At 43.3% G+C, this 11,681-nt stretch overlaps 1 protein-coding gene across 1 annotated transcript in view; it reads right to left on the reverse strand.

Moving 5' to 3' along the window:
- The window catches only part of Srgn (serglycin), a 28,723-nt gene that overhangs the window by 5,624 nt on the left and 11,418 nt on the right, over nucleotides 1–11,681 (reverse strand). Inside the window, exon 2 of the mRNA XM_010605894.3 lies at nucleotides 4,444–4,634. Coding sequence (XP_010604196.1) covers nucleotides 4,444–4,519 — 76 coding nt within the window. The 5' untranslated portion in view covers nucleotides 4,520–4,634. The remainder of the gene's footprint in view (nucleotides 1–4,443; nucleotides 4,635–11,681) is intronic.

Consider the following 11,681-nt stretch of genomic DNA (forward strand, 5'->3'; position numbering starts at 1 on the left):
CAAAAAAAAAAAAAAAAAAAACCCACCAAATATAGTAAAAGTAAAAACAAAAGTAACAAAAAAAAATAAAACAGGTAAAATTAATTTTAATACATTTCTTTTAACTCAGTCTACTAAAAATATTATCATTTAACATATATTCAACATACAAGTTTTATTTTCCTTTTTTATTTTTTGTTTTCAGTGCTAGGAAGTGAACTCAGGGCCCTGAATGTGCTAGGCAAGTGCTCTATCCCTGAGCTGTGGCCCCAGCCCAATTAGTGGAAATTTTTATGTTCTTTTTTTCCAAGCTAAATCTCTCAAATCATGTCTACTTTACATTCCAAGCATGTGTCACTTTGGACTCGCCATAATTCAAGGCCTCTGCTACTCTATGGAACAGAGTGGGCCTAGGGAGCGCTCTACAGGTGGCTGGAAAATACCGGCTTGGATAGGAAGTTAACAACACTAAACTAATGCTCACTTGTTTGTTTTTCCCAGAGCTAAGGATGGAACCCAGGGCTTTGCATATGCTTGGCAAGAACTCTATTGCCAAGCTCCCTCCCTGAGTCATGAGTTAACGCTGTAGAAGGGGGCATCCCAGTGAAAGACACATCTTTCCACCTGTGTAACAACTACAACTTTGGCAGATTACGGGGGGAAAATGTCTGAAATTCAAAAGAAGCTCCAGAGTTCAGAATCTCAGCTTTAAAAATTTACAAAGCGTTTCTTTTTGAGGGATAATGAAAATGTTCTAAAAACAGCTATGGTGACAGTCACACAGTTCTGTGAATATAAACCATTTCACTGTTTAAAGGGTAAATTAATGCTATGTGAACTCTATCTTAATTAAGCTGTTTTAAAAATTTATACAGATGTCAAAGGTAGAAGTCCTTCTACTCCAAAAGCCTATTGGATTTGGGGCCGATGGTGTTAGAGGTACTTTAAAATAAACAACATAGTTACAAAAACAAAATTCCAGGCATAGTTATTCATGGTGTTGGCAGGATGTGAAAATTCAAGGTTCTGTCCCCTGAAGTTATCTTGCTTGAGATAAATGTCTTATGATTATCATAGTTTTAAAACTGAGAGTACCCTCATAGACAGAACCATCAACTTCCTAGAAGGCCCCACTTACAGGAGATCTGCTGGTTAATTGTGTCGTGGCCTCTGGAGAATGGTTTTTATTTAGAACCCTTTTCCTTTACCGCTCCACTCCCACCACACTTGTTAGCTCTGCCTTCACAACAGCCCTTCTGTGAGAAACTCTTACTGAGAGAACGACTTTCTCCAATAACCCCCCTGTATCTTTTCATATTTCCCCTAACAAAGCTGCCATTTTCCCCTAACATAATCACAATTTACCAATTACCTATTCTTAATGGAAACTTACGGATGTGTTAGAGAAATTTAAGCAGAAACCGCCACGAAGGGGGAAAAACATTTTGATTCATTCAAAACGGTAGAATTTAAGCAACTGTCACTGTCCAAGTGGGAATGACTTCCTACTGGTCTATACAGTCCACAAAATGAATAAGCTTCCCCCGCTCTCGTGTGGTTTGACAAGCTATAAAAAGCTCCAAGTTTACTTTCAATTTTTCCCTTAACTCAGTCCTGCGTAGTAAGCATAATACCAAAGGTTGTAGTCAAAGGAAGGTTTTTTGTTTTAGTTAAAAAATAAAAATTAAAGAAAAAGCTAATCTACAAATTGCAGTAGAAATTTAATTTAATTTGACCTTAAAACTAGATGACTAGTTTTTCTGCCATTTGTTAGTTATAAGGGCCTTGGACAAAACACAATTTTGCAAGACACTGATGTAAAGAACAAGTGAGATAGCCAAGTGTGGTGGCACGAGCCCATCTTCCCAGTACTGAAGAGGCTGAGGTAAAAAGATTACTCAGTGAATTCGAGGCCAGCCTGGGCTACATCGTGAGTTCGAGGCCAGCCTGAACCACATCGTGTCTCAAAAAACAAAAGCAAAACCAAAAAAGAACAAATTGAGATCATCTAGTTCTTTTCTCTTATCAGCTGGCACTAATCCTTCTTGTAGGACATGGGACAATCATTACCACAGAGAATGGATGTGAAGTCACTTTACAAACAGCCACACATGAGTGGGATCAATGCCATTGCTGTGATCTAGGAGACAGTGTGGCATGAACACAAGGGCTAGCCCAGGTCCCTGGGCCACACCTGCTCATAGATTTTCTACTTTATCTCTTTCTGGGCATCTTTGACAAAGAGAGGCAATGCAGTGTAAGAGTCACAGGCCTCATGGGTAACCCGAAGCCCACATGAGGTTGATTAGCCATCTGTGTCCTCCACCAACTGCCTCCCATTGCCAAACTCCCATCTCTTGGCTCTCTGTAGACACAGCTTTACATCATGTCTTTACTCGGGTTTGTAAAAGCAAGTATGTTAAAGTCTGATTTAAGTCCACTGCAAAATTCAAACACTGAAGTCCTAACCTACAGGACCTCATCATGTGATGTTATTTGCAGAGTTGCTGAAGATGTACACAAAGGAAGAAGGCGTCACCTATAAACTAAGGAGAAAGGCCTCAGATGAAACCAGCCTTCCAGGCCTTGATCTTTGATCTAGTCTCCAGAGGAAAGAGCTGTTCAAGCCACCCAGTGGGCAGAACTTTGTTTTGGCTGCCCAGGGAAACTAGTGTCGTAACCTAAGAAGGTTTGAGTATGCTCAGCAAAAGCAAGCTTGGCTAATATGATCAGTCAAGCCAGTGAGAGAAGCAAACATTTTCTCTCTTTAAAAATATTTTTCAAAAGGTAGGGGAAGATGAGGGGGTGAGAAGGAATGGTGTCATGACCCTTCACATCACGGCCTCTTGCTGCTGTCACTAGCATTTATTCCCCTTCACATTCAAAAGTGGGCAAAGGGCCTTGAACCCAGTGCTGAGCGCCTCTGGGGATTCCCTCATTTTCAGATTATTTGCTGTCTACTTTCTGGTTCCCTTTTCCAACAAACAGCTCAGTTTATCAGGTGATAACATAAATGCTAGGATTTTCTACAGTTTCATAATGGTTTCTCTCTTCCTCTCTTGCTAATAAATATAAGCAAAAGATCTGTTTTCATTCTAGACTTAACCTATTGAGTCAACGCAGAATGAAACATTCTGGGGAAATTTTGAAACCCTAAAGGCTGACTTAACTCAGATTGGGAGCACCAACAGTTCACAAACATGGACCTCACTACTCTCAACTGATTATTAAGAAGATCCTTACAGCAAGCTGGAGATTTCCCCCTAATGGTTCCAGTAAAGCTTGTTCTCTGCGTTCTCTCTACATAGGCGAATGGAAATGTTTCGGCAACCTGCTGTTTTCCCTCCAATGTTAGAAGAAAATGATTCTTTTAAATTTTCAATATATAAGGAATTTGTCTGAGCTCATCTGTGAGGGTTCACTGCCACCGGAAGTAAGAATGTGACAGCCAGAAGTCACTTTGAAGAAATAAATCCAGGACACATATGTCATTGTGACTCAACATTTCCTTTACCATTTGTGGGAGCTTAGTATTTTTTCTCCTGTAAATTCTACCATCTATTTTAACAGGCCACGACCTTCTGTCTTATTAAGACAGGGTTCTGAATTATTTACCAAAGAGGAAAGTATTATATTTTTCTCTTACAAACTGATATTTTATTTTGTTAGTGAATAAAGGTTTTTGAGTTGTTTCAGCCGGATTATAGAGCCCTGAATGATAGAGAAACTTAAAAAGACATTTTCAAATGTGATGTTTCTCTGGGTGACAGCATAAATACTAACATTTTGGGGGCTTTCCTTAAAATCTGAGAAAGTCTGTATTAGCTGCATCTAACCACAGTTGAATCTTCAGTGAGATCCAACTTTTACAAAGAAAAACACACCCAAGTCAAATGTACTCCAGTTAAAAAACTGCATCTCCCAGTATCACAGTTAAGAATGCTACCACAGGGCCCTCAAAGTTGGGATTGATGGATGAAGATGTGTTAAGTGCAGGTCCCAACTCCCCAGGAGAAATGCAGTGACTGTATACTGCAAACGTGCACTAGTAAAAAAGATTAAAATAAATAAAAATGTTTTAAAATTTGGAATTGATGTAGACGCTCAGAAGTAAGAAGATACCCAAAATACTCTCGGGTGCCATCCTTCGTCATGCAACAAACATGTGACTGAATTTCATTACTCCTTTCTTCAGCCTTCACAATTTATAAACCACACATTTTCACCCAAAAGTAAAGCAGCACTTTTCAGTCACTGTAAAAGTTTGCAAGGCGACACCTGCTTCAGAGTTTAATTTCCAAGCTTAGTTGAACTCACGCTAGGGACTCCAACCACCCCAAAGCCTTCTTCTTTGCCTCCTTTCCAATAAGAGGATACATTCTGTGCTTGAAAATGAAAAGAATCATTTGTGTGGATTCTGGGTTTAGAATAAAGATGACAGGGAACACAATTCCTGGGTCTTACCTTGCACTGTAGATCCCAAAACCAGGACGAGGGCCAGGGCCAGGGCCAGCCTACCACACGTGAGCACCGCCTGCATGACGACCAGCTCTCTCCAGCGCGCTCGCGGCTAGGAAATGCTGCAGGGCACTCTCTGTCCCTTTTAGAAAAGGTTCCAAAACCTCAACCCTGCCCAGAACACACGTCACGATTTCCTGAACAAATAGAAAGAGATCCACATCAAAACCCAGAGCAAAAGAAAAGGAAAGCAGTAAAAATAACTATTCATACCCATTCTGAGACTGTACTGGACTCCTCAGACCCGCTTTCTCAAAAGTGGTGTTGTTTGCCATTTATCTGTTAGAAGTTCTCTTCCCCATCAAAACAGTACAATCAGCATTCAGGACAGTTTGTTTTTCTTTTCTTCAGGTACCAATCTAACCACAGGATCGCTAACCTGAAGAGTCCACTGCACTTACTGATGAGATAAAGGGAGACAAAATGTTAATTTTTCTTTTTCAACAAGGAGTAACCTAACTCACTGTGCGCCAAGCTACAGAAGTGAAACTTCCACTCTTGAGTTCTCATCTAGCAGAAAGAATTGTCCCATGTTTCTTCTTGGATTCAATTTTTTCATTGGATTGCTGGCTCTCCCTCTACCACAAAAACACGGTGAAGATTTGTCGGTTACAAAAAAAAAAAACTTCATAAAACTGAAAAATTATTTTGCATTCCTCAGCTCCTTCACACTGACTTTTTCTTATGATGTGATGCCAGGCATACTTTTATCTTTCTTCTCTTGGTAAAATTTTTCAGCTTGTTTTTGGGTCTTTTGGCCTTGAAATCGGAAACAAAGGGGAGTTTTCCTCAGTGAGCTACTGGACGTGAAAGGACACAAACCACCCCTCCCTGTCCAGAAAGGATAGCGTTTTCACTGCTGCTGTATGGATTTCTGGAGGATCTCCACACTGAAGTCACACATCCTCGCCCTGGGGACACAGATGGTCCCTTCCCCTTTTTGAAGAAGCGTCCACTCTCCATTCCACATGTTAGAGCACACGTTCCACTTTCCATTTTATGTTCCCCTTGCCCGTCCTTATAAGCAAGGGAGGGGTTTCCCTTCCCTTGTTGTGGACTTCCTGCGGATTCCTTACCGTTTCCGGCTAAGGACAGCCTCAGAATCTAACCCCGAGCAGCCGTGGTAGAAGGACAAAAACGGTTCACATGTGGCTCTCCTCAGAGCTGGCCAGAGGTGGGTCCTGCATCCTCCTCAGAGCTCAGCACCAACTCCACTTACAACCCCAGCAAGCTCCCCGCTGTGGAGTACAGTCTGGGTTTTAGCTTGAAACGTCAGAGCTTGTCTTTAGTCTCTTTTTGTCCTAACCATCAATTTAAAACCCTGGCCCCAAAACAACAGTTCCTGTCAATAGCTTCAGTAGGTGTCCTGTGAAGCCTTTCAGCTGATTAGAACTTGTACTTGAAAATGATCACTTGAGGGACTTTTCTCATCTGGATTCTTCATTTTTCCTTTCTCTGGGTCATAGTGATTTTTTTTTTTTTTTTTAAGTACTGGGGATTGAACCCTTTGTACTGAGCTACATCACCAGCCCATTTTTTATTCTGAGACAGGGTCTTGCTAAATTGCCCAGGTTGAGCTTTAACTTGAGATCCTCCTGCCACAGCCTCCCAGGTTGTACATCATGGTGATTTTCAAAAAGCTTTTGCAGGAGTGTCATGGCGCTGTTGGGCCTGGGAGTACCGCAGGTGAAAGAAAGCACATATCTCTTTCTCTGGGTGCTTTAGGCATTTTTGGAAGCAGAGGCAGCACTGAGAAGGTTTCCAAGTAGGATGGAGCTGAGCTGATTCAGTCAGAGCTTGCCAGCGAGTGAGTCTCACACCCATAATAGACTTCAGATCTCCGAGGATCGGCCTCTAGAGCAACCTCCAGCAGCACAACATCCCGTATCCCAAGGCCATTTTTGAATTTGAATTTTTTTTACAACTGCAGGCCTTTTTCACTTTGGCCAGTGAGCTGTGCCCTGGGAGCCATCAGCCCAATGTTACAGCTCCGGTCTATGACTGCACCCAGAGCATCTTTGGGCCTCAGAGAGTGTCCAGCATCCCCATCTTTAACCTGGTTGAAGTTCACAGAACCTTTGCCTCAGCTACCTGTAGCATCTGTCAAAGACTCCCCAGAGCAGGGCTTCGGGCTGCTGTGCTGGCGGACAGGTGCCCTGCACCAGGCTGCAGCAGCCAGGCAGAACCTCGTGCCAGCTCGGGTGAGGCTGTACACAGCTCAGGGCCTTGACCGCTCATCGGCCAGGACCTAGTCCAGGTTAGGGTGATGCTGCAGCCTGTGGACCGGACAGAAGAGTTGTGGGACCTTGTCCAGCGGGAAACTGGCGGGATGAACAGGACAGATAGGACGGCAATGGCTGCCAGTGCACAGCCCAGCTATGGAGGACAGATCTGCAACCCACTTGCATCTGCATGTTGCTGTCTGCAGTGGGGTTAGTTCTAAAGAAAATCTGTCCTTCATTCTTGCATGAAAGACATTTAGCCTAAAAAATCTGTAGTGTTCACTAGCATTTGCTGTTCTCCTGTTACTGACAGCTGACAGTTCCTTTGCCCAAACAGCCCCCCCCTCCGGGCTCGGTTCCGCGTCCTCTCCTCAATTTGTAGAGGAGCAGGAGGAATACACGCAGCAGCCAGGCCTGGGCCTGAGCCTTTCTCCCCAGCTCACCACCTGAGAGATGCCAGCTCCTTTTTCTTCACACCTCTGTCACTGGAGACCTGACGAGGTGTGGGCACCCAGGAAGAGGAGGCCCTTCCCCTAAAGCTCAGCCTCTCTAATGTGCATGGTTTCCGGATTTTGGTTTTTTGTTTTTTTGTACCAGGGATTGAACCCAGTACCATGAGCTTGCCAGGCAGGTGTGGCACTGCTAAGCTACATCCCCAGCCTGGTTTCCAAAATTTCAAAAGCCAAATTCTATTCCAAACTTAGACCATCATTTTCCAGGCAAACTGAAATCACATCTATTTTGCTTCACAGTTAATTGAATCTCCCACAAAGCCGGCACCCTTATTTCTCAACAAACACCTGGCGTGGTGGATTGGATTTTGGATGCATCCCCCAAAAGTCCGTGCGCTGCAAACTTAAATCTCCAAAGTCATATGTTGGTGGTGTCTGGAGCTGGGCATTGAGAGGTGATTGGGGTGAGATGAAGTCACCCGGAAAGGACACCCCGACGGCACGGGAAGAGGGACAGAGACCCAGGCTGGCAGCTTTGCGTCAGGCCACATGACACCTCTACTCCACTCTGGTTCAGAAGAGCCCCTCGCAGACTCAGAGCAGACGCCAGGCCCAGATCCTCAGTTCCTCAGGCTCCCGGACTGCAAGCAATAAATTTCTTTTCCTTATAAATTACCTGGTCTCCAGCCTGGGCTACATAATGAGTCCATCTCAACTACATAATGAGACCCTGTCTCAAACCCCACCCCCAAAAAATAAATAAACAAATTACCTGGTCTCAGGTATAGAGTTATAGCAACAGAAAACAGACTAAGACCCTGGGATGTAGCAAATCAATTACTTGTTGTCTAATCCAGTAACCCCCTAAAGAAACACAAACCTCCCTTTTCACTAATTACTGGTTTCAGGGCAGTCTTTGTAGGGGAATCTGTTGAGAGCACTTGAGTCCTTCTAGGATCACAACTTGTTCAGATGCAATGAGATATTTAGAAGAAATACCTAGGGTAGCACAACAAAACTGTTCAGAGTGTTGGCTCCAAGGTTCATTTATTTTGTTTTTTTTGTTGTATTTTCTTGAGACAGGGTCTCTATATGTAGTTCAAGCTGGCCTTGAGCTCACTATGAGTTCAGAGATCCTCCTGCCTCAGCCTCCGAAATGGTGGGATTATAGGTATGCACCACCACACAAGGCAGTTCATTTATTTTTTAAATCCCCAAGTTAAAGATTCTGCCACAAGGCAGCCTCTGGGACTTTTTCTTAGCTCTTTCTGGAGAGGGTCATGGGTCTGAAGTGAGTACTGCACTGAAAAACTAAACAGCAAATAGATCCTGTACTAAATATGTTTCTGGTGGCTTAAAGGATGATGCCTGTATTTTTTTTTTAATTTCTAGAATAGACGGGACTTTAGATACCATCTAGAAGCCAGGAGTGGTGGCACACACCTGTAATCCCAACACTCGTGAGGCTGAGGCAGGAGGGTATCTCTACCAGTTCAATGCCAGCCCAAACTACATAGCAAGACCCTGTCTCAAAAAAAAAAAAGAAAGAAAAGGTACAAAGATACTATGAAGGCCACAACATACTTGTGTGAGAAACAAGCAAGTCCAGAAGGGCTCCAACCCCGGCTTCTAGTCACACAGCTGGGGAGGGCCCAGGACAAATGCCTCAGAGTTTCCCGTTCCCCTTCCTACTCTCCTTTGGTGGCCCAGACAGGAAAGTATCTGCATGACTCATCCCCGGGGAGCAGTGCCCACTGTGCCCACGGAGAGGGTCCACAGGACGGAGGCCCCTAGCCAGCCCACCACTGCTCCTTCCTCGTGGTCACTGAAGCCACCCAGTTTCCTAAAAGCAGGATTCTTCCTCTAAAGCTCTCAATGAGTCTATCCCACATACTTTCCCAGGTATCTAAAAGTCGGGAACTTAATGTTTTAATTTAGGCCTGGAAAAGGAGAGGAGGAGCCCCTCACCAAGGTCTCTAATTTGAGAAGAGAAACAAGAGCCGAGATGATGTGTGGAATTTCTGTTCTTCTACCCAATTCTGCTGCTAAAAGTGTCCTTTAAAAAATTAAATAAAAACTGAGTGTGGTGGTCCTCAATTGTAATCCTCATTACTTGGGAGGCTGAGGCAGGAGGATCACAAGTTTAAATCTAGCCCGGCCACTTAGTGAGACCCTGCCTCTACAAATAAAAATTTTAAAAAGGGGTAAGGTTGTAGTTTAGAGCCCTAGGTTCGATCCCCAGCATCATCACAACTTCTCAACTGTGACCTTGAGTCTAGAAGATGACATCCCAATTCCAAAATGTGTAGGGCTTTGAAGAGCCAACGAAAGAGCCACATGCCGAGTGTTTTTCACGCAAGAGACTGGGAACGGAACGTGCTGTTTGTCTTGGGGAATTTTCACAGGGGTCAAAGTGTTGGAAACGAACACTCCGAGACAGTTTCAGGTGTAATGGAACAGGAATGACAAAAGGGGTCAGGAGAAATGAGATCCTTCAAAAAGACACCAAGGAATCTCGTCCTTATTTGGCTTCCTAAGTCTTACCTCTTTCTCTAGGACACGCTCTCAATGCTATTCCACAAAAAAAAAATTTTTTTGTATCTTCAGTTGCTTATCTTATTAAATTAAAAATCAGTAAATAATTGGACAGGTTGGCACTTGAGGGGAAACTTAGAAGATAAATTTCTTGTTCCCTCCCATCCGGAGATACGTAGCAGCCACATCCCACCTTTGGCGATTCACAGTCAGACTCTCTGTGCCTCCCTTCAAACCCTGTCCAGGGGCACTAGGTAGCCCCAGTGATGTCCCCAGAATGACTTGCTGCTTGATTCTAATTCCACTGCCTCAACCAGCTGAGCTCCCAGTGGGGTAAGTAGTCTCCCTGTGTCTCCAAACTCGGCAACAGCATTCCCTGGGCTCCACAGCCCAACTGCACTCCTACTGCCTTCTCCCCAAAACACACGTCCCCAGATTACACTCACACACCTGCCATTTATTTACTGTTACCAGTCACAGAGGAAGAGGGGAGCTCTTGCCCCTGAATTTGTAAGCACAGAACATCAACCAGATCTTCAACGGTCTTTTCATTCCACTCTACAGAGGCTAACCACACTGGCCAATTAAGTTACTACACTAGTTCCTCGCTGCTTCTTTTTTTTTTCTTTTGGTCATGGTCACAAAAATGAAAAATGAATGCTTAGAAAAATGCTTTTTTTTAATGTGGTTCAGGCTGTCCTTGAACTCATGGCAATTCTCCTGCCTCAGCCTGCCAACTGCTGAGGTCACAGGCATGCACCACCACGCTGGGCTGAAATGCTATTTAGAAGCTTCATGGTATTGAGATGGTAAAAATTTTTCTTGTGTTGAATTTTAACTTTTCATCTCTGTAAAGAATGAAAAGATATAGCCAAGCTCTACCCAAAAGCCTAACATCTATGCTTGTATCAGTTGCTTTTCTCACTTTAATAAAGTGCTCTGCATTTTGATGACCTTTATTTAATGATATCCTAAAATAGACTAAAATAGGCTCTGGATTAGCTCAGAATGGTTCTGGACATTCCCCACAAGGCAATGAATGAATGAATAACTGAACAAATTCTGTACTGAATTTTTTTGTGTGTGTTACAATCTTGGTTTACATCAAGTCTTGGTTTCTACCAAGGATGTAGCTTTGTCTGTAACAGAATAAAATGTGCTGTTGAACACCATAAAGTTAGCAGTGCTGTTCTTCAGACATGGGGATGATATACATTTCTTCTTCTTTTAGTGACTACTTCAAATTGTGCAGAACGATAGCTGGGCATGATGGCACATGTCTATAATCCCAGTATTTTAGGAGGCTGAGGTAGGAGGAGGATGATAAGTTCAAATTCTACCTGGGAAATTTATTGAAATTCTGTCTCAAAACAATTTTTTAAATCTATCTATCTATCTTTCTTTCTTTCCCTCTTTGTACCAGGGATTGAGTTCAGAACCTTGCACTTGCGAGGCAGTCATGGGGCCACTGAGCTACCTCCCTGGCTCCCTAAATAAAATCTAAAAAAGAATTTATAAAGTAATTTGCCTCCAGGCAATACTGTAGATTGAGGGAGAAAAAAACTAGTACACTGCAGTCAGGAAGGCAGAAGGGAAAGAATAATTTGCAGTTAATAGAGAGTTCACACCTCACAACAAATGAAATAAGTTTCTTTTCACGAAATGTTTCCTTTCATTCTCTAGACCCTCTGTAGAAGTGACAGACTACCAGTTCCTGGGAAACAAAGTGAGGGCCCTTGTACTCTTCCCAAGAACTTGGAAATAGAGAAATGAGACTCCCTTCAAACAGTAGTACAATGGATTGGCAGAAAGAAGTATAAATCCATCTCAAAATGGCAAAATGGGGAAACAAAGGGGTAAGAAGGACTTTGTCCTCAAAATCAAACCAGACTGGGCCAGGGATGTAGCTCAGTGGCACTGTGCCTCCCTGGCAAGTACAAGGTTTTGAGTTCTATTCCAAGTACAAAAAAAAAAA

This window comes from Fukomys damarensis, unplaced genomic scaffold, assembly GCF_012274545.1.
Source record: "Fukomys damarensis isolate Sample0158 unplaced genomic scaffold, DMR_v1.0_HiC HiC_scaffold_20, whole genome shotgun sequence".
Taxonomy (NCBI): domain Eukaryota; kingdom Metazoa; phylum Chordata; class Mammalia; order Rodentia; family Bathyergidae; genus Fukomys; species Fukomys damarensis.